The following is a 23,487-nucleotide window of genomic DNA, read 5'->3' on the forward strand; positions in this document are numbered from 1 at the left end:
AGCTGTAAAAATGGTAATGTCTCATCATGTTATGTTGAAGTTTTTTATAGAGCTGTTTGTAGGACTCATAAAATCTATACACATTTCATTCCATGGAATATGTGAATGTTAGCTATCAAAACTTACAGGAGGCAGCCAAAATGGCACTTGGCCATTTAAATGACCTCTTTTTAATTAAAACTTTATTGAATGACTCGCTATGATGAGCATTTAACTGCTCCAGAGTGCATTTTGTTACTGCGCTGGCTCCCTGATTTACCACCAGCTGCAGTACTACTTCAACTTCTTGCCAAGTCATAAATGTTAATTATTTAACTTCATGGATTTCATGTGGAAGCTTTTCCTCTGCCCCATCTATTTCATAGGTCAACACTGAACTGTTTATTTAAAATTAATTGTATGTAGCTACTGACCCCAAACCCTCTATATGGTCAAAATTAAATGACTGGCTAAACATATCTGATTGGTGTGGATTGAGCAGGAGAATATGTTGAATCCCACTGCTGGACTGGGATTAAAATCCTAAATCTAGTAATTCAGGACGTGACTGAGGTGGCCAATCATAGATTGGGTGTGGGGGATGGGGTGCTGTCTCCGTTTCAGCCGCTGTAAATTGGGGGTTGATAGTGAAAGCCATGGTTTGTCTGTTGTAAAGTATCTTTGAATGGTTCGGATCAAGTCTTCAACGAAAATCCATGCACACCTGTAAGCAAAATTAATCACTGAAAGCATTTAGCCTTTTTTAAGGACAGATAATTTTATTCCTTCTTCTAGACACTGTAAACATACAAATCAGGGTTTGTTTGCACACTTGACAAGGTGTTAATGGCACACAGACTGACCAGCAGAGCAGCATCTATGTTTTTTGGCACAAGGATACTCCTCGTCACTGTTAAACGTCCCTGCCAACTGTCCCTAAGACAGTTCTGTGTCTATGATCGGGCTGAAGCCGAGGTATATTAAAGTAAATATTTAATGTTTATGGAAATACTATTTTTAATGTCCTTCTCTGTCATTCACTGTATATTTTATTTCTTTGGGAGCCAAGAGAGCCTATCATTTTGTCTGAGTGAAATTAATATTTTCAAGGGTTTGCACAGCACACTTCACAAAGACAAGTGTCTCTATTGCTAAGCTACTGTATTGTTGTGTCAATTTGGTTTTCTATAGTCAAAGACACCAATTTCAGGATTCATTGCAATTTACTGATAACCCTTCAAGTCTTCTGAACGTTTTCTTGCTAACATTTCAAGCTTCTTTTAAAGTGTCTCTTTTTCTGAGAATCTAATCCCTTTTCCCATATAAAAGGGATGACTGAATCAGAGATTTAAAAAAATAAGAAATTCAAGGACAATACAGGGTAGTATGCCTCTGGGATGAATGAATAATACCTTAATACCTTAATATTCAGTGAAAATCTCACACGGGACTCATCTTCCATACTTTTCATTAGTCTCAAGTTTTGATTTAAGATGTGTTTAAAATTCGCTTCACATTTAGTCCCTGTAACAGATACATAAATTAGGAGTGAATCCTCACTATTATAACTTCCTTCGCTGAGAAACGGTTCAAGGTCTCATCAGACGGCGAGAAAGAGCTCAGCATATGAAGCTGCTGAACATTGGCATGGTTAAGGTTGCTATCATTGGTTTTTGTTTTGACATACATTTTAAAAGTGAAAAGAAAAATCGGAGTCTCAGCATCAGTCTGTTACGGTGGAATTGCCCTCATTCTTTGGCCTGCAACTGTGCAAAAGTGGCAAAAGTGTCCAACAACAAACCCCACAAATTGAAAACACATGGAACGGATGCCAACACCCACAATGACACCATGATCACTACAGTAATGCACTTCAGCTGCTTTATTCATGTTTGCAAATTAAAATAGAATAAATTAACAATTTTCTTCTTCTTCTAAAAAAAAAAAAAAAATGTACAAAAATACTGTCAAACTTTCCTGGAAAGCTTCAACACAGTAGTATTGCCTTGCATCGCATACACTAAATAAGCACAGTGGTGTCAATTCTGAGGACTGATGAGAAACAAGACGTCCTGTGAAATTATACTCTTTACCTTGACAACATTCCACACTGTTTATTGTCCACACATGAAAGAGCAGGGGGGAGGGGTTGGATATTTAAGCGAAGGAGTATCCCTTTTCCAAAGACTCATTTTTTTTTCTCTCTTTCTAAACAGACATTGTTCCCATTTAAGCATGTGGAAAATACCCACACATCACCCCCTCTGTTATTGAAGGATCCACATCTCTGTAAAGACATTTCCATTCCTACCATTAACCTTTACAATATCAAAGAAAACCATGTTAACTCACAGTGCATCCTGGCTGTGATACAAGCAATGTTAAAAATACATTTGCAGCAGATGAGGAAATAAAAAAAAAACAAGCACAAGTTTCAGTTTTCCTCCATGATAGACAAATCATTTTAAAGCACAGATATCTGGTAAGTATATGGCCACAACATTGTACAGTATAGTATTGTAGGGAACAATTACACAGTACTTGTCTACAAGCATGTTTCTTAACCACTTCGAGCATTTTGAATATGGTTCATTTGCAATTCATAATTATTCAACATTTTCTGTCATCCAAAATGTTTGAACGAGGCAGGAAAATAAATATACCAAGCACGCTATTGTACGGCTCTATTTTCCTCCAGAACTAGGCCTATTCAAATAAGCAGACACACTCTACTCATCTAAAAGGTTTTCTTGATTTCACATGTTCTGTTGTCCAACTAAAGCTAGAATCCTTAATTGAAACAATAACAAAGTGGGCATCCCCACTGTTTTTTTTTTTTTTTAAAAGCTGAGGAATGGGCCAAAATAACCACTCTGAAATTCATAGACATAGCTATTGGTGCAAGGACTGACCACACATTATATCAAAATGATAGTTAACCATGTTGAGGCTATACAGTGTTTGTTTATATTAACATTGCTAACAAAAAAGGGCTTATATTTTTCCTTTGGGTGATGGGGTATCACAGTTGAACTAAGCTCATGAGGCATTTCTAAGTTATATTCTTCAAGAATCAATGGGTATATATATATATATATATATATATAACATTTCTTAGTTAATTTCTCCAAAAATTGATGTATCAACTAAGGATTCTAGCTTGAAGTAATGATGCATAGCATGGATGTAAAGATTTGCCTTTCTGACAAAGATTCAATTGAGATTGTAGTGCATTCCTACATCAAACAAACTCATGTCCATTATATCTGCAGTATAAGTCTATTACCCCAAAATATTTGAGGAATATATCATCTGGTATAGTACGTTTGAATGGTTCTCCATTGGTATATTGCAGATCTTCTCTCTCAATGTTCGAGTTTAGGGGACAACAAGGAATGCTTTAAAGTATGTTTGAGTAGATGACTGTATAAGTCCACTTAGTGAGATTTAACAACTCACTCGGCTTGGCTGTTGCTTACATACAAAGTCTGTCATGAAATCAAACTCGTTCTGTCCTAACCACAGCTCAGGTAGCTCCTTTATTCGGTCCAGCCCCATCTCAATGACCAGAGACATCAAGACCTCCTCATCAATAAAATCCGTGTCAATGACGTTGGGGGGCAGTATTGCTGCAGGCACATGATGCGCTTGTTGAGGCAAACTGGACGTGCTGTGTTTCGCGTTGCTGTCTCTGAACTGTTGTCCCGTCCCGTTAAGTTGATGATTCGCAGGATGCAAATCATGCATATAATGATGGTGAGAGGGGTGAGTATGGTGGCTGTAGTACTGCGTGTTGAGCTTTTGTAACTGCATACTTGCCGCGAGCTGTCCTTGAGTGGGGACGGCGGCGGCAGGTCCCACAAATTGAGAGCTGTAGCGCGCTCCGGGAGGCATGTTGCCGTTTGGGTGTCCAGCGTTTACATTCCCCACAGAATGCCGAATTCCGTGGTTAGCTGTTACATTGCCCCCTCCGTAGTGCAAATTATCTCCCATTATACCAGTAGTGTAGCCATGCTGCTGCTGTTGTTGCTGATGGTGTAGTGGGTTCGAGAACTGCCCCATGCCCATTCTGCGCGCTGGGTGGTGATGGTGGAGACCATTCACAGCTTCAGGGAATCGTCCATGGTTCATTGCCATCATGCGGTCTACCATTCCCCAAGCTGTCACAAATTAAAATACAAACATTTAATTTGCATCGACTGGATAAGAAAAACAGGCTATCCAACAATTTACGCGCAGTGAAAATGATTATCACCCAGTAAATAGTTTTGCAGTTAAAGCCTCCAAATTATTATATTAAAACTACTTAGAAACAAATCCCATGCAAAACATTAATCTTAGACACTATGTATGTATACAATGTAACTGCAGACTGAGTCACAATAAACAGAGCTGCAAGGTTGTTTCAAATGTCTCCGTGACATTGTAATTACTTTCCTTTTTCAGTGAATCAATTTCCGCAGCTCACTCCACTACTCCAAACACAAAACTCGTCATTTACCTCTTTGACGGGATCCCTTTGATATGGCTCCGCTGTCAGCACAAGGCGAGTGACTGTATCAGTCCAGTTTTTGCAATCACAACTCAGTGAATGGTGTGCATTCTGGAAATCAAGATGGTGTACTTTCAAACTCAGCTCAAAAAAATACAAAACTGTTTCAACCGCTCTCATCCAGTGCTGATATACAAGCAGTCAGGGGCGGAGCAACCGAATCTTGACTCTGACGAGACAAAAGTCTGGATTCAGGATCGCGCAAAACGTGGAGGAGAGTCTTCGCACAAAACGTCTCCCGCGTTCACAGCAGCAACACCGAGGCACACATTACCTCATTGCAGCTATTTCTGTTCAAGGCAAGAGTGGCAAACCGTGGATTCACATTTCACAGCTTTGGAAAGATCAACATGCATAGAAGCTGTCCCTCACTTTTGCGCATAGAGGTCAAAAATGACCTAATGGACAGAGTATAATCTATTTAGTCTTGTGGCAGAGGTCCAGACTTTAACATGCATCAACTCATAAAACAATATAATTAGGATAAGCATAGGTGTATCCACAGTTGATCAACCTAAATACAAAATTAGATACAGTGAATTTCAAAAGTATTGGGATCGTGACAAGTTTTGTTGTTTTGGCTCTGTACTCCAGCCCTTTGCATCTGAAATTATACAAAACCAGGTGAACTGTTTAGAAATGACATAGTCCCCCCCATTTTAGGGGACCAACATTCTTGGGACAAATTAATTTATATTTGTATTAAAGTAGTCAAACGTTTAATATTTGGTCCCATATTCCCCGCACAAAATACATTTTGGGGGTATGATATTGCGACATCTATCTCTCACTATGGATGAAAATACCCTATATAATCTGTCCTGGAAAAGTAGGCTATACGGAGGATATACAGTATACAGCCCTTTAACAGTCTACTAGTTCATTTGCATGACTTAGTATTTTCAGTATTTACAAATGACATGTGAAGTGACATTAATCCACATTGAACAATGGAAAACTGTCCACTGCCCCTCAGTCCTTGCACATTCCAGGTTTTACATGGAACGCTTCTGTGGACTTGCACTCTGCTTGTAGCAGTTGCCACCAGTGTCTTGAACAGCCAAACTTCTCCATGCTCTGTAAACAAACCTGATCACCTCAACCCTGATGATGCCCACTGCTGTACACAAACACATCTACCATGGCTTCTCATGAGAGTACAAAGCCAGCTCCATATTACACAAGGCTCTTGACCTGCCAATTACCTGTGCCACACTGGAGGCAAATTAGCAATGCATGATTGTACACAGCGTCTTTTTTTGCAGAATAGTATGTAAATACTAAAGTGATGGTGGCTCATGCTTATGATGATAGCATGATATCAGTGAATTTAAATTCATCTTGGAATTTGCTTGGGTGCAGCATCATTTTAGCCTGGTTATAATGTAGTAGAAATGTAATTCATACCTAGAATATAAAACCTCTATTCTGAGTCACCATCTCCAATGCTTTTGGATGTACCATATGACGTTTGTTTTCACCTCGTCATGACAGAGTGACTAACTGTTCTCTTGAGTTCCGTTGAGTGTGTTTGGAAACCAGTGTTGACAGAGAGTGAGGGAAGAGGAGCTCGGTATGTGAGTGCACTCAGCTGACTGTGTGAAAATGAAAGGGGCTAGCGAGTAGAGCACACAGTGTGGAATGGGTGGATTCTGTTTCAGTTAGCCATGCTTGGTTAGAAAGCATGGCTCCTAGCTGGAGGGAAACTCTTTAACCATTGTGTGAAAAGTGAGAGCTAGGGATTCGGAGACCCCGGCAGGCGGCGTCTTTGTGAAATGCCATTTGAGTCACAGATCTGGAAAGTGGCTGAGGGAAAATAGAAAACCCGTTTACACATTTAGGGTTGAATCAATGTTGTTTCCTCTATAGAAGCACCCAGGTCTCCATTGCCACTTTCTTTTAAAAGTGAGCTCTAATAGTTATGATACTGTATTGTCTCTGGCTACAACTTAAAAGGCATTTGTTATATTTCCAGTCTCTCACCACATTCCTCCAAGGGATGTTGCATATTCTGTTTGGCAAACAAACCACATGCATTTTACCACCTTAGTTGATATGACTGATATTATTATAAAGTAGAACTCACAATGGTGAACTATTGCCTCTCAGTCACCGTAGACTAATACATAATACCTGCAGTGCAGTTCTGTACATAATGGTAAAATATACTCTTAATGCCTGGCTTTTCCCCCAGCCAGCCTGTGTCTTGTATACCCATGCTTCTACCCTTTTACTAATTGGTCTATCCTTTTCAAAAGTACAGTTTTCTTCCCCTTTCCAACTGTTCAATGTGGAGGGACAATAGCATTCCTCGGTGGTTTAATCCCAACGTCATGCCTCACTCAACCCCAGTGGGGAATAGAACTAATGAGCCTACACCCACTAAACCATACAGTATGTTGAAAACCTACTGCACATTCGTGCCACTAGAAATCACTCGGGTGCTCTGGCTGGCTCTCTTTGTTTGAAAGGAAATGCAACCTGCTTTATTCATGTTTTAATGGACTGTTCACTGTTTAATTCATTGGGCATATTTTATTTCCCTTCCTCTTCATCCGTTGCAAACAAATATTAGACTCATAATCCACACCATCCCCCCTAAATCCACTGTAGTGTGACATTATACTCATCTCTTTAGAAGCCCCTGGGTTTTTATTTACTGCTGTGCAGTGCAACCAACGAACCAGTAAACCCATTGGGGCCATTATGATTTCAATGAATCAGAAAGTACTGCTTTATGCCTCTTAATAAATCAGAGAAAGAAGGTTGCAATAGTCTCCAATAGCACAATTCCATCATTAAGCACAGTAAACTAGTATCCAGCTGAGCCCTCTGGATAAGATTTCCATACAGCCAAGCGCTGTGTGGTTTTAGCTAGGCCTGCACATCCAGGTGTTAAACCTCAGTCTTACAGGTATTAAGCTCTACTGTTGTGGTCTGTTCTGACTGCCCATATCCAGCTATATTAAACCCACCTGAGGATACGGCCCTCCAAGGCACTTGATCAGTCTGAGGGCAACCAGGAGTAGACCGAATCATTGATTTGGTTGGGTTTAATGTGTGTGTGTTAGAGGGGGAAACTGTGTCCCTCCGTGTGTCTGTGTGTGCATGCACGTGTCTTTAAATACAGATTTGAACACTTTGATGGATTTCGTTGATCAAAATATTGTCGTTTTTTTCAAACCATGTTAATGTGTGTTTTATAAATATATTCTCACTAGATAATCTCTTCAACAAGGGACGTAAATGATGATAAATGTCAAAGATCATGAAGAGATGCCGTTCTAAAAGGCTGATTTGTAATCGTATGATCACAGGCTGGCAGAAAATTCCATTCTATTTTATTTCCCTTGAAATAATGGTACACGAGGGAGACTTCCCAATGGGCAAAAACTGGTTGAATCAACAATGTTTCCACATCAATTCAACACAAAAATTCGATGTGATTACATTGAATCAACGTGGAAAACCAATTGGATTTGAAAAAAGTAATTACCATAAGGAAACATTGGCCTTTTTTCACCCTACTTTTAACCCCATTTTTAAAAATTTCATGATAAATTGACATTAGTTGACAACTCAACCAAATGTAAATGAAAGCAAAATGTTGAACAGTCGTCGAATAACACTTAAACAAACTAACCAAAAACAACAAAACGAACGTGCCGCTATAAACAACTAGTGCTGACATGCAACTACACATAGACAATAACCCACAAAACCAAAATGGAAAATGGCAACCTAAATAGGATCCCCAATCAGAGACAACGATAAACAGCTGTCTCTGATTGGGAACCAATTCAGGCCACCATAAACCTACATGTACCTGGACATACCAAAAGCCCATAGATATACAAAAACCCCTAGACAAGACAAAAACACACATACCACCCTTGTCACACCCTGACCTAACCAAAATAATAAAGAAAACAAAGATAACTAAGGTCAGGTTGTGACAGAACTGACGTCTGTGCCGAGTGGGTTCTCATTATTACATAGTGAACAATATTGAACAGTCACTAAACAGTTACAACTCTCTAACCTCTTTACATGATATGCTTACAAGCAGCATAGCCAGCTCATTTGCTCTTGTTCGCAACCCGTTAGCTTCACTCTCTTGCGCTAAGCAAAAAAGTTAAAATATTAGCCAAACTAAAGTATGTGATCAGCAACTCTGCTGTAGCAATATGAGTGCATGGACACCAGACTGCAAACCTGTGAAGAAACAACTTTTATAAAATTATCTCTCTCAATTGGCCTGTGATGTTGCAGCGTTTTCAACGATTGGGTGGCAGGGCTTCGCTCAAATGTCACATTACCGTTGCTACTTGCTACAGGCTGTAAAAGAGCCTGCTCTGTGTTTGTGCTACGTGGGCTGGCTGGCCACCTCTCCCTCTACAGAAAGGTTTTATTCTCTGGCTGGAGTGGCATAAACAAATAAGCGGCCAGATGCACCTGCCATAATCTGAGGTTAAATAGTACGTTGAAAGTGAAATTTGCCACGGCAAAGGGGCATAGCTAAGACAGCAGCACATGGATAAACCATGTCTCCCTCCCTCTACCTCTCTCTCTCTATCTCTCTCTCTGTCTCTCAACATCAGGAAAACTGTCTGTCGGCCACAGAAATAACACTATGCATTTTTTATTGAGCCTCATGGGTGTGGTATATATTGTACATCCATGAATTATATATTATCTTTATTTCTTTATTAGCTGGCTGTCTCAAGCTCTTAGGAAACTTACCGTGGGAAAATATTGTACATGTTCAGATGACATATTCGCTTGTACTGTATTTAACAGCACCTTGTTGTTATTGGTATACTCTACTTGTGATTTTTATTTATTGTTCAAGACTGAGACCATACATTATGGTTGAAGAACGTCAACCGACAGAAGCCTATATTTCTTTAAACCTTGGACTGCTTTCATTGCAACATGTTGGTTTGTTCACTACCTCACCCTTGTGTGTGTGTGTGTGTGTGTGGGGGGGGGGGGGCAGTCAGTCATTTAGCCTAGATATAAAATGTCAGCATTTGAAAATAAACACAACACGCTTTCAGTCATCTTTAGTTGCGTTGTGGATAAACATGCCCATTTGTATATGGTCATAATGAGAGAGAAGAAGCGGCTTTGAGTCATTTTCTGTCAGCTCTAATTAAAGAGTGAGCTTGAATGTTAGATGGATCTGTGTCTGGTGCTGTGGCTGAAAGGGCTTTAGTTTTTATAAAGCTCACAACCACACAATACTTTAAAAGCATTGATTGTTGTCTACTGGAATATAGCCTACCCTGTGCTGCTATTTGACTGTAAAATGTAAAACACACCATCTCTAGGTCCCTCATAGAGGAGGACTCTCCACTTGACTAGATGGATTATCACTGCGTCCGTCCTTCATCAAATGATTGTGTTCACACATAGGAGTGTAAAGTAAACACATGCTCTTTTTACTCTCATAAACATACTGTACAATCAATGCCATCACTTTTTTTTTTGGTGCTCCACCTCACACGGCTCCCCTCACCCCTCATTTGTAAAGTCATTTACATACTTCAAGTCAACATGCATCAATCAAACAGAACTTGTTCCTATCGGTCCTTTCCTCTAAGTTAATTGTATCCCTCAGCTGACTGGTTCACTGCGTATTAATGTCATTTCATGCTATTCCACATTTCGGTGTGCATGCTGTTAGGCCAGAAGGTGTTTCTCTGTTGGGGTTTTGCAGCAAGGCTTTGCACTCCTTCCCATGAGGTCCCAGTCCCAGTCCCACCCCCGTGATATGAGCTCCGTGCTCTAAAACAGCCTGCAGGGTCAGGGGGGTCAGGCGCACCAGGAATGTGTGCATGTGACCACCACGCCGCGCTATGTTCGGCTCTGCTCCTCTCTCTCTCTCTCTCTCTCTCTCGCTCTCTCTCTCTCTCTCTCTCTCTCTCTCTCTCTCTCTCTCTCGCTCTCTCTCTCTCTCTCCCCCTCAGGGAGACGCGGCTGCTGGCTGGGGACTTTCATTTGTCTCATTATGCAAAGACAGGATGTTTACACACTCTAGAGCCAATTCAACCCCAATGTTACCATAAATCAATTCACTTTGGGTTCGAGCTGGGCTCTGATCATGGACGAGCAGAGGGAAGGCTTGAGGAGGAGTTTTTCAACACCTCTGCTCCGGATTGCTCCAGAGCTTTTTTATTATTAATGGGTTTATGTTGTTTGTTGATGGCATCATTATGGCGGTCCCCCTCCTGTGCTTGTCCTTGCTGTGCTGGGCTGTCAAAGGAGGCTCTGAGGGAGAGAGCTCTTAATACTTGCATGTGATTTTATATCCATACAGGGAAAAACTACAAAGAACCTGTGGAGATAGAAAACTGGGAGTTTATTGTGGATTAAGAGCGTTATATGATTCCTACCTTCCTGGATTGGATCACTTATTATGTCAATTACTCGTAGTCAGCTACTTCTCTAATGATCAGCATGCTGCCATCGCTCTCCCTTTGTGCTGAAGTATTAGTTCCTTTTCAATGTCCTCTTCTCCCACTTTCCCCATTTTGAAATAGCTTATTGCATTTCAGATACAGCATTCAAGACAGAATATGTCAACTACTGACTACCACATGTAAATATATTTGGGGTTATTCTCACATTTTGGTCTCACATGAATGTAAGATGAACACTTGCAGCATCTATACAAGTAAAGAAAACAATCTGTGGCAAATAAACAAACGGTGTTTGGATCATGTCTTCCTGTTACTACGTGACTGTAATGCTGTCTGATGGCTGTGTAACTCAGCGTAGCCAAACGATCGTGGAATCCCAACAGACTGGCAAGACCCGTCCTGTGCTCGATTCACACTGGCATAACAGAACTGCAGGGTCAACACCAGAATTCCACATGGCTTGACAAATTGGACTGCGGTCTGTGAGATTGTGGCACAGCCTATATTGTGCAGTTGTTGCCTCACACTACTAGTGCTATTTCAGAAAACTCACTTAGCTCAGGCACTAGATTTATTTTTGATCTATGTATGTATGTAATGTTGGGTAGCACTTTATGATAACTCTGCGTAATAAAGGATTTATAATGTACATAGTTTATTAATAATTTATGAATCATTACTCCATTCATAAGATGTTGAATATAGGTCCTTATAAACCATTTACTAATCATTAGTTAAGTCTTTTTGCGTGGCCTCATCTAAAGTGTGGGCTATTTATACTTTTATAAGGTTGATTTTGCCAAAACGGGCACTTTTGGATGTTAAATTAAACCTCTTGAAACCGCTTTGTATCTACCTGAATATTTTCTTCACTCTGTCTGGAATCAAGATTTAATAGTGGTTGAGACCGTACTCTTGAAGAATATAAACATTTTGGTCAGTTACCCCAATTACCTGAAGGGAAATATCATTACCACCACGTCATAAAATGTGCTAATTGTGCCTAAGGTATTTCATATAACACTTCACATTTGTTCATATTTTTTTTTTTTTACTGTTTGGAAGTTTTATTAATTATATGTATTCGTCACTGTGATGTCTAAATGTCCATACATGCCTTGATGATACTCAAAAACACCAACATCTTAATATTTTGCATTATTTTAGGAATTATCTTAAGAACAAGCATATAAGGGAAAGCACTGGAATTTAATACACCTTGGCCTCAAACATATGCACCGCGATGATAATGACTGTGGTGGAAATTCTATTTCATAAAGTACCCGTCAATGTTTGGACACACATGCTCATTCAAGAGGTTTTATTTTTGTATAATTTTCTACATTGTAGAATAATAGTGAAGACATCAAAACTGTGAAATGACACATGGAATCATGTACTAACCATAAAAGTGTTCAAATGGTATATTCTTCAAAGTAGCCATCCTTTGCCTTGATGACTGCTCTGCACACTCTTGGCATTCTCTCAACCAGATTCACTTGGAATGCTTTTCCAACAGTCTTGAAGGAGTTCCCACATATGCTGAGCACTTGTTGGCTGCTTTTCCTTCACTCTGTGGTCCAACTCATCCCAAACCATCTCATTTGGGTTGATGTCGGGTGATTGTGGAGGCCAGGTCATCTGATGCAGCACTCCATCACTCTCCATATTGGTCAAATAGCCCTTACACAGCCTGAAGGTGTGTTGGGTCATTGTCCTCTTTAAAAACAAACGATAGTCCCACCAAGATGGAATGGCATATTGCTGCAGAATGCTGTGCTAGCCATGCTGGATAAGTGTGCCCTGAATTCTAAACAAATCACAGGCAGTGTGACCAGCAAAGCACCCCCACACCATCACACCTCCTCCTCCATGCTTCACGGTGGGAACCACACATGAGGAGATCACCTGTTCACCTATACTGCGTCTCACAAAGACACGGCAGTTGGAACCAAAACTCTCAAATTTGGAGTCATCAGACCAAAGGACAGATTTCCACCGGTCTAATATCCATTGCTTGTGTTTCTTGGCCCAAGCAAGTCTCTTCTTCTTATTGGTGTCCTTTACTAGTAGTTTCTTTGCAGCAATTCGACCATGAAGGCCTAATGGACACAGTCTCTTCTGAACGGTTGATGTTGAGATGTGTCTGTTACTTGAACTCTGTGAAGCATTTATTTGGGCTGCAATTTCTGAGGCTGGAAACTCTAATGAATGTATCCTCTGCAGCAGAGGTAACTCTGGGTCTTCCTTTCCTGTGGTGGTCCTCATGAGAGCCAGTTTCCTCATAGCGCTTGACGGTTTATGTGACTGTGGTGGACTGTCATTTTTCTTTGCTTATTTGAGCTGTTCTTGCCATAATATGGACCTGGTATTTTAGCAAATATGGCTATCTTCTGTATACCATTCTTACCTTGTGTCACAACACAACTGATTGGCTAAAATGCATTGAGAAGGAAAGAAATTCCACAAATTAACTTTTAACAAGGCACAGCTGTTAATTAAAATGCATTCCAGGTGACTACCTCATGAAGTTGGTTGAGAGAATGCCAAGAGTGTGCAAAGCTGTCATCAAGGCAAAGGGGGGCTACTTTGAAGAATCTCAAATATAAAATATATTTAGATTTGTTTAACAGTTTTTTGGTCACTACATGATTCCATATGTGTTATTTCATAGTTTTGATGTCTTCACTATTATTCTACAATGTAGAAAATAGTAAAAAAAAATAAAGAAAAACCCTTGAATGAGTAGGTGTGTCCAAACTTTTGACTGGTACAGTATAAAACAAATGATGAAAAATACTATTAAACATTTTGTCACAGTTGTACATGTTTAATTTTATTATATATATAGAACAGACCATTCGTTCCAATTCATCCCAAAGGTGTTCGATGGGGGTGAGGACAGAGCTCTGTGCAAGCCAGTCAAGTTGTTCCACATTGTTCTCAACAAACCATTTATGTGTGAGGGCATTGTCATACTGAAACAGGAAAGCACCTTCCCCAAAACTTTTGCCACAAACTTGGAAGCAGAGAATCATCTAGAATGTCATTGTATGCTGTAGCGTTAAGATTTCCCTTCACTGAAATTAAGGGGCCTAACCCAAACCATGAAAACAGCCCCAGACCAGCTTTACATCATTCCAGCTGACGCGTGGCATTGCGCATGGTGATCTTATGCTTGTGTGCTGCTGCTCGGCCATGGAAAACCATTTCATGAAGCTCCCGACTAACAGTTATTTTGCTGTTGTTGCTTCCAGATGCAGTTTGGAACTCTGTAGTGAGTGTCTCAACCAAGGACAGACAAGTTTTACACGCAACACGCGTCAGCACTCAGCGGTCCTGTTCTGTGAGCTGTGTGGCCTACCACTTTGCGGCTGAGCTGTTGTTGCTTCTTGACGATTTCACTTCACAATAACAGCACTTACAGTTTACCGGGGCAGCTCTAGTAGGGCATACATTTGATGGACTGACCCGTCACCTTTGTTGGAAAGGTGACGGGGCCACGTTGAAAGTCACTGAGCTCTTCAGTACGAGCTTTTCAACTGCCAATGTTTGTCTATGGAGATTGCATGACTGTTTTCTTGATTTAATACACCTTTCATCAATGGGTGGGGCTGAAATAGCAGAATCCACTAATTTGAAGTGGTATCCATATACTTTTGTTTATATACTGTATTTGCTTGTCCTCTACTTGGTTGATTTAGGGGGCATTTTATAGAAAAATCTAAAATAAATAATTTAAGTCAGTAATCACCATAGTAAGTCACATAAATAGACATCAATATCACTCAATCATCCTGACATAATACAAAACATAATGGCCTTCAAAGGGTAAATAAGTGTTACATTTCACTTAACCATGATCATATATGTAATTTGTGTGTCCTTTCAGGTCTTAAGGTATGTAAACATGTATACATTTTGTCATTACCATCACATTCTCTCATTCTGACATTTCATTATGTGGTGGTAATGACGTGTGGTGGGAATTACATTTTTACAGTATTTGGTCATAAATATCAGGGATTTTAGCATGCTAACTCCAGTTGAACAGCCAGCATACAATGTATCCTAAATACACATAATTAAAACATTTTTTTTTAAAAACCATCTATTATAGCCTATTTGGTAATGACGTACAATAAAATATTATCTTCCCAAGTCATATTTAAACAGGTGTATTAAATATTTTCTTATTATAAATACTTTTGTACGTTTAATACATAGCAGAATGTCAAAAGTTTGGGTGTGGGTGCTTAGTGCTTAAGTTTATTTTAGTCTCTAAATCAAATCAAATCAAAGTTTATTTGTCACGTGCGCCAAATACAACAGGTGTAGGTAGACCTTACAGTGAAATGCTTACTTACAGGCTCTAACCAATGGTGAGAAAAAAAGGTACGTGTGTGTGTATGTGTGTGTGTGTATGTGTGTGTGTGTATGTGTGTGTGTGTGTGTATGTGTGTGTAGGTAAGTAAAGAAATAAAACAACAGTAAAAAGAAAAGAGTAGCAAGGCTATATACAGACACCTGTTAGTCAGGCTTATTGAAGTAGTATGTAGGTATCGTTAAAGTGACTATGCATATATGATGAACAGAGAGTAGCAGAAGTGTAAAAACAGGGGTTGGCAGGTGGTGGGACACAATGCAGATAGTCCGGTTAGCCAATGCACGGGAGCACTGGTTGGTCGGGCCAATTTAGTTAGCATGTACATGAATGTATAGTTAAAGTGACTATGCATATAAGATAAGCAGAGAGTAGCAGCAGCGTAAAAGAGGGGTTGGGGGGTAGCACACAATGCAAATTGTCCGGGTAACCATTTGGTTACCTGTTCAGGAGTCTTATGGCTTGGTGGTAAAAACTGTTGAGAAGCCTTTTCGTCCTAGACTTGGCACTCAGGTACCGCTTGCCATGCGGTAGTAGAGAGAACAGTCTATGACTAGGGTGGCTGGGGTCTTTGACAATTTTTAGGGCCTTCCTCTGACACCGCCTGGTGTAGAGGTCCTGGATCGCAGGCAGCTTTGCCCCAGTGATATACTGGGCCGTACGCACTACCCTCTGAAGTGCCTTGCGGTTGTAGGCCGAGCAGGTACCGTACCAGGCAGTGATGCAACCGGTCAGGATGCTCTCGATGTTGCAGTTGTAGAACCTTTTGAGGATCTCAGGACCCATGCCAAATCTTTTTAGTTTCCTGAGGGGGAATAGGCTTTGCCGTGCCCTCTTCACGACTGTCTTGGTGTGTTTGGACCAATCTAGTTTGTTGTTGATGTGGACACCAAGGAATTTGAAGCTCTCAACCTGCTCCACTACAGCCCCGTCGATGAGAATGGGGGCGTGCTCTGTGCTCCTTTTCCTGTCGTCCACAATCATCTCCTTAGTCTTGGTTACGTTGAGGGATAGGTTGTTATTCTGGCACCACCCGGCCAGGTCTCTGACCTCCTCCCTGTAGGCTGTCTTGTCGTTGTCGGTGATCAGGCCTACCACTGTTGTGTCGTCAGTAAACTTAATGATGGTGTTGGAGTCATGCCTGGCTATGCAGTCGTGGGTGAACAGGGAGTACAGGAGGGGACTGAGTACGCACCCCTGGGGAGCTCCAGTGTTGAGGATCAGCGTGGCAGATGTGTTGCTACCTACCCTCACCACCTGGGGGCGGCCTGTCAGGAAGTCCAGGATCAAGTTGCAGAGGGAGGTGTTGAGTCCCAGGTTCCTTAGCTTTGTGATGAGCTTTGAGGGTACTATGGTGTTAATGGATGTGAAATAAAAAAAATCTAAATTAACATTCTATCTTAAAAATCTAACCTTGAGACTCAAAAAGGCCCGTATTTGCACACCCATAAATGTTTTGCCTGACCAGTAAAATGTATTTTTTTTTCGTCAAAAAGACGGACATGCCATTGGTAGACATTCCAGCAGTACCTGATGCTCCTTAAGGTTTCAAAATAGCCTAGAACATATCAATGGTAAAAGAACAAGCACACAACACAGGAGGTTATATTCCCAAAAGCAATTGTGAAACAACTTTTGCAAGGAATTGAGGGAAAGTTTTAATGTTAATGTTTTGGCTGAGAGTTTGTTTTTGCAAGGTGGAGACGTCGCAGACCGGAACCCCCAATTTCTAACACATATGGATGAGCGGCGGCCGCTGATTGGCTGAATACCCAGGGTGCGAGATGGTTGGAGTTATCAACAAAGCAGTATGACAGAAATGTGATGCCAATTTCTTAAAGTACCAGAAGTTTCTTTGAGAAGATACAAAAGCCATCTGTGCATTTGAACGACAGCATAAATACACCTGTTTATTTTTTTGCATGTCAAACACTGAATGACCACTGCTGCACATGTTGCCACTGTTTTGAACAGAATATATTATACTATCCAGAACAAGTAGCCAGCTCACAAAGGAACGAGTGCACCAGGGAGAACGCAACAAGCATACAGATGCAATAAGTGAAAACGCATTATCTAACTGGGGATAGCTAGTTAACATAATGTCACAAAGCATGACGCGCTAGCCAGTTACTGTTTATTCTGAAATAATGTAATATTTCTGAGTTAGTCAGATAAGAGTTTAGAAAGACTGTCCTTCGACCCTTGTTGGGTGTAGTTGTCCGGTTTATCAGGTCCCAGGTTCCTATGACTGTTATAATTATTTATTTGCAAGATAATTACAATTAGCTTTTTGCTTTAGTGACATCAGTACCCGATAGAGCAGATCTACTATAGTCTCAGGTGTGGAAGTAAGCCGACTCATTGGGGAGAGGAGACTAGAGCCGACCCAGAAGTTGTGACTGAACGGACATTTGAGCAGTACGGTCCATTTGCTTTCTGCTGTTATGATTAAAGCTATGAAATCCTCCTGCCATTTCATTGTGACCATTCCCCCTCACAGCAAATAGCTGGCAACACAATCCAGGCAATGTTTGCATGGCCTGTGCACCCAAGGAGACGGATGTGCCGCTGCTGGCAACTGAACAGCTTGTTTTAAACAACATATTTTTGAAACAGGAAAATGTACACATTTCCACACTTTTTTGAGCATTTAAAACAAAAAAAATTACCAATCACAAGTGGGGTGCCGCCTCTAATGCCCTAATGGGCGAGCCGTCGCTGCCGCTGGTATGGACCCAGAACTTAATTACAGCTGACCAAATTATTCAAGATTTTAGTTCTGGGTTAACAAGATTAGACCCTTATTTCGGTTTTGGTAGAAAAGTCACTGCCAAGAAATGTTAGCATTTGTTGACTAAAAGCTTTATTTTGCTCAGCATAGTGTGTCTGAAGTTACAAATCACACTATTAGTTGTTTATAAATGTGTGAATAACTAGGTTACTAACATGCTGCTGTAAGTCACTCTGGATAAGAGCATCTGCTAAATTACTAAAATGTAAATGTGATTTACAAATGTGGGAGTAATAATTACTAAATGATGAGTAAACTGTTTAATAATCCATTATAAATGATTTAGTAGGTGGAGTTATTATAAAGTGCTACCGGACGTTTTTTGGCACCATGGAATTTATGAACCAAAATGAAAATAAGCCTATGACTTTTTTTGTTGTATCCTGTCACGTTTTTAAAACGTGTGTACTGCGTGTGTATATGGGTGTTTTGTAACTGACAAATAAAATCAATCAATCAATCAATCCAGCTCATGCATGGGAGGAGGTCCCCGAAAGAAAAGGGAAGAATTGAGTGAGGTGACATTAGGTTGAAGAGAAGATTTGAAGTTGTGTCCTGGTATAACCCACAGTCGTCACGGCAGTGCAGTAATAGCTCGGTTTGTTTTCCCTTCTCTGTTCTCTGTTTACAGTAGTGTAACCTATGAACACTCTATGAAAAGCGCCCACCTCCAAAGAAGTGCTGAGCTTTCGTTTAGGGAATGTGGTTAATATGTTATATTAACATACACAGTGGGGAAATGTTTGACAGCCTTGATAAAGATGAGCAATAATGACTGTGTAAAATACATCATTCAAATCCTGAGCTATATGGTAAGCTCACATTTTTGGAGGGAAAATATATTATTTTATACTAATACAATTGCTCATAGAAAGAGATTTTTGTTTAACAAGTCATATTTTTTTCTCTCAAAAAGGTAGGGGTCAAAATGAGTTGACACCACTAAAGATTCTTATAAATGAAGTAGTCAAAAGTGTAGTATTTGGTCCCATATTTCTAGCACATAATGACTTCATCAAGCTTGTGAATCTACAAACTTGTTGGATGCATTTGCAGTTCGTTTTGGTTGAGTTTCAGATTATTTTGTGCCCAATAGAAATTAATGCTAAATAATGTATTACAATTTTGGAGACATTTTCTTTATTGTAAAATAGATTATAACATGTTTCTAAACACTTCTACATTAATGTGGATGCTACCATGATTACAGATTGTCCTGAATGAATCGTGAATAATAACGAGTGAGAAAATTACATTGGGTCAAATATCATGACCCCAAAACATGCTAACATCCCCTGTTATTGGTAATGGTGAGAGGTTAGCATGTCTAAATCATTACTTGTTAAACAAAATCTCTTTCTCTGAGCAATTGTATTAGTATACAATATAATTTCCCAATTTATTTGAGCATACAATATAGCTCAGTAGTGGAACTATTTATTTTATACAGTCATTATTGTTAATCTTTATCAAGGCTGGCAATCATTTCGGATACATTTATGGACTGACGTTATGCATTGGACAAACAGTAAAGAAAAGTCTGTATGACTTTTATACTGAGTGTATAAAACATTATGAACACCTGCTCTTTCCATGACATAGACTGACCAGGTGAATGTAGGTGAAAGCTATGATCCCTTAAGGTGTTCCTAATGTTTTGCACACAGTGTACGTCTCACAAAGACACAATGCTTCGAACAAAACATACTTCTAATTGGCTACATTTATTTCACTGTCTACAATCTACCGCACATCTCGAACAAAAGACATTAAGATAAGGACTGACCACTTTGTTTTTCTCCCACTAAGCCATGAGCGTTTTTCTCATCCCAAGTACATACAGAATATTTTCCCCATCACTTGGCTGAGAGCAGCATGATAAGTAAACATTGAGGTAATCCACAGATAAAAGAGAGGGAGAGAGCAACTTTCCCCTGGTCTCCAAGCAACAAGAGCCATTGGAAATTAATACTCTATCCGACACTCTGGAATTGACAGTGTGCTGGTAGCTATCGCGAATGTAATTGCCAACTTCAAGGTATTAAATTAAGCTGTGTGGCTCTAACTGAAATGTTGCTGATATTACTTAACTTTCCCAGACATCAAGCACTCAGGAATTTCACACCGTATCCTACACATATGCACATTTTATGGCATCTAATAATAGAATGATTAACTATCCTCTTAGGCTACTGTAAATGCAGAGCAATTAACACTCCAGCACACTTAGGAATTCACACAAAGTACATGGATGTTGATTGTGTTTTGGTGGCCATATGGTGTGTCAATATGCAGCAGTAACATGTCATGAGTCACCACTTTAGAAACCCATTGATATACACACGTGAGTTAAGGGCCGCTAAGATTATAGTTTGCTTTCCTTTGATTTATGTGATCAATTGATTTCAGTAAGTGTGGATTTACAGTGGAGGATCCTCGGAGGAGAAAGGGGAGGGCCATTGTCCTCAGTGAATTTAATAAATATTTAAAATAGTGAAACATTAAACAAGTTATTATTTTTAGATACTAAATATTCACATCCCCAAATAAATAATTAAAACACAATGTTTTGCAATGAAGGTCTACAGTAGCCTCAATAGAACTCTGTAGGGTAGCACCATGGTGTGGCTGGAGGACAGCTAGTTTCCATCCTCCTTTGGGTACATGGATTTTAATACAAAATCTAGGAAGCTCATAGTTCTCACCCCCTTCCATAGATTTACACAGTAATTCTGACAACTTCTGAAAGTCGTCCTCCAACCTATCAGAGCTCTTGCAGCATAAACTGACATGTTGTCCACCCAATCAAAGGATCATAGAATTAATCTAGTATTGAAAGCATAAGTTACAGCTAGCTAGCACTGCAGTGCATAAAATGTGCTGTGTAGTTGACTCAAGAGAGAGAGAGACAAAAGTTGAACCGTTTTGAACAAATTATTTAGCTAATAAAGTGACCATTAAAAAAAAAAGTTTTTAATTGAAAACAATCACAGTATATCAGACCTCAGGATAAGACCCAGATGCAGACAGTTCGAAGTAACAAAAGTTTATTTCAAAAACAGAGGGCAGGCAAATGACAGGTCCAGAGCAGTGTCACAAAGTACAGAACGGTAAGCAGGCTCAGGGCAGGTAGAATGGTCAAAACCAGGAAAACAAGAAGACAGGGACAAGAACGAAAACAGGAGTACGGGATAAACGCTGGTAGGCTTGACGAAACAAGGCGAACTGTCAACAGACAAACAGAGAACACAGGTATAAATACACAGGGGATAATGGGGCAAAAGGGCGACACTTGGAGGGGTGTGGAGACAAGTGAAACAGATCAGGGTCAGACAGGTGAATCAGATCATTTAGCAGGTACAACAGCACTGTCATTTAAATGTAACTGAAACTTTAACTTTCAACTACTACAGAAAGATGGCTGCCACCCACCGAATGTTGACTTGAATGTCTATTCTATTATATGTACTTATATGACTTCAATAGGTTTCCTATGTTTCATTCAAAACAATGGATATTCCCACTCAAGTCAACATTCTCTGATGTGTGGACCTCCAACCATATCTGTGGTACCATTTGAAAGTTGAAATTTCATTTCTATTCACATTGTAGTACATTTATCAGCCAAAACATGACACACACCCTGTATTTTAGAGTATGCTGTGTCTCAAAACAACACAAAAACCTCATGGTGTAAAATAGGGTGTAAGTTAAAACATACAGGTAACGACCAAAATAAAGGAAACACTTGAGTAAATGAGGGATACAAAGTATATTGAATGCAGGTGCTTCCACACTGGTGTGGTTCCTGAGTTAATTAAGAAATTAAGATCCCATCATACTTAGGGTCATGTATAAAAATGCCCAGTTGCCCATTATTTTGACTACAATGTCTAGAAGAGATCTCAGTGACTTTGAATGAGGGTCTCAAAGGAGCATAGGGGGTTTAAAGGTGGTTTGTGTGTGTGTCTCAGGAGCGATTCTGATGCCACCCGAGACAGAGTTTTCCAACACCATCAGATGGAATTTCTTGTGGAAGAACGGTGTTGCATTCCTCCAATAGAGTTCCAGACATTTGTAGAATCTATGCCAAGGTGCATTGAAGCCCTATTAAGACACTTTTTTGTTGGTGTTTCCTTTATTTTGTTACCTGAACATGACAAAAACCAGAGTTGACAAAAAAATGTAATAATTCAAGTTAAAAGTATTTTTTGTTTATTTGTTATGAATTTTAAAACAGTTTGACAACCCTGTTTGCAAGCTTTCCAATGATATTAAACTCTACCGTTTATCTTTTCAGTGATGACGACATGAATGGGTGGGGTAGGGTGGGATATGCAAAATAGGTCAACTTTAAGCACCTCTATCTCCTGAATGTTTTGGTATTCAAGTCCAAAAAGTCAATTTCTGACCACTTCTGCCATGGGCAAACATCGTATGGTAGGTTTCATTCAAATCTAAAGGGGTGTAGTCAGAAAGTGACAGAAATCAGAAAGTGACAGAAATCAAATGTAACAACCTCTGTGAGTTTGTTCTGCTTACCCAATCCCCCTTTAAGAAGCTATTGGACAACAGAGAGTTGTATAGGAAAAGATAATGCACACAATGACAAACTGACTGCATAGCTTATTGCGTTCCCTGTTAAACATAAGACATTTGACATTTCACAAACTTCTTGCTATCTAATACCAAGCAGACAGAAAATGCTATTGTTAAAGGGTTGTTTGATTCGCCTTGGAAGATTCCAGCGTGGCATTGTAACTCAGCTTGAGGCCCAGTTTGAGTTAATGAGATTAAGGAGTTTTTTGTCCTTAATTTTACCAGAGTAATAATTAGCTTCATCTCAGCAGCTTGATTGGAGCAGTGTGGGCTGCTTTCCCATACTTAGCCCTCGCTGCCTGTCGCCTCTCCTCTCTTTCTCTCTCAAACGTTGCCAGGCAACTGCAGCAGAACATCATGTCAAATGTTTACTGCAACAAAACTTGCAGGATGACTCACTTCTCTTTTACTAATCAAATAGCAGGTGAAAGGTATTGTTTGGAGACAATTGGGCTTTTTTCCTTGTAAACATGTTTCATTTGTATTTTGTCGGTCAAAGCTGAGAGGCTCTTGTTACTGTGAAAAGCACAGGTTTAATTGAGTGTCTTAAAATATAGACATAATAAATAATAAATAACATTGACATGTGATACCACAGACTCCAGAATGTTTCAAAATCATTGTCTGCTTTATTGGTTAGAAGGCACTGTATTGGTTGTAGTGCAGACATGAACAATATATCCAGTATACTGAATGGATTGTTCTGTAGTATTTCATTTTATGAGGTTGTCATGATCAGGGCAGTAACTTTTAA

At 39.8% G+C, this 23,487-nt stretch overlaps 1 protein-coding gene across 1 annotated transcript; it reads right to left on the bottom strand.

Moving 5' to 3' along the window:
• Positions 1–1,846: 1,846 nt before the first annotated feature.
• Positions 1,847–4,641, bottom strand: LOC110522239 (cbp/p300-interacting transactivator 2). The gene is made up of 2 exons (XM_021600464.2): positions 4,481–4,641; positions 1,847–4,139 (listed from the first exon to the last, which is right to left on the bottom strand). The coding sequence occupies exon 2, from the start codon at positions 4,129–4,131 to the stop codon at positions 3,427–3,429; it is 705 nt and encodes a 234-aa protein (XP_021456139.1). The 5' UTR covers positions 4,132–4,139; positions 4,481–4,641; the 3' UTR covers positions 1,847–3,426.
• Positions 4,642–23,487: the final 18,846 nt, after the last annotated feature.

Source organism: Oncorhynchus mykiss, chromosome 4 (assembly GCF_013265735.2).
Source record: "Oncorhynchus mykiss isolate Arlee chromosome 4, USDA_OmykA_1.1, whole genome shotgun sequence".
In the NCBI taxonomy this organism is placed as follows: domain Eukaryota; kingdom Metazoa; phylum Chordata; class Actinopteri; order Salmoniformes; family Salmonidae; genus Oncorhynchus; species Oncorhynchus mykiss.

What these genes read in the sequence shown, in the direction of transcription:
- LOC110522239 (XM_021600464.2), bottom strand. Translation starts at nt 4,131, where the DNA reads ATGGTAGACCGCATGATGGCAATGAACCATGGACGATTCCCTGAAGCT.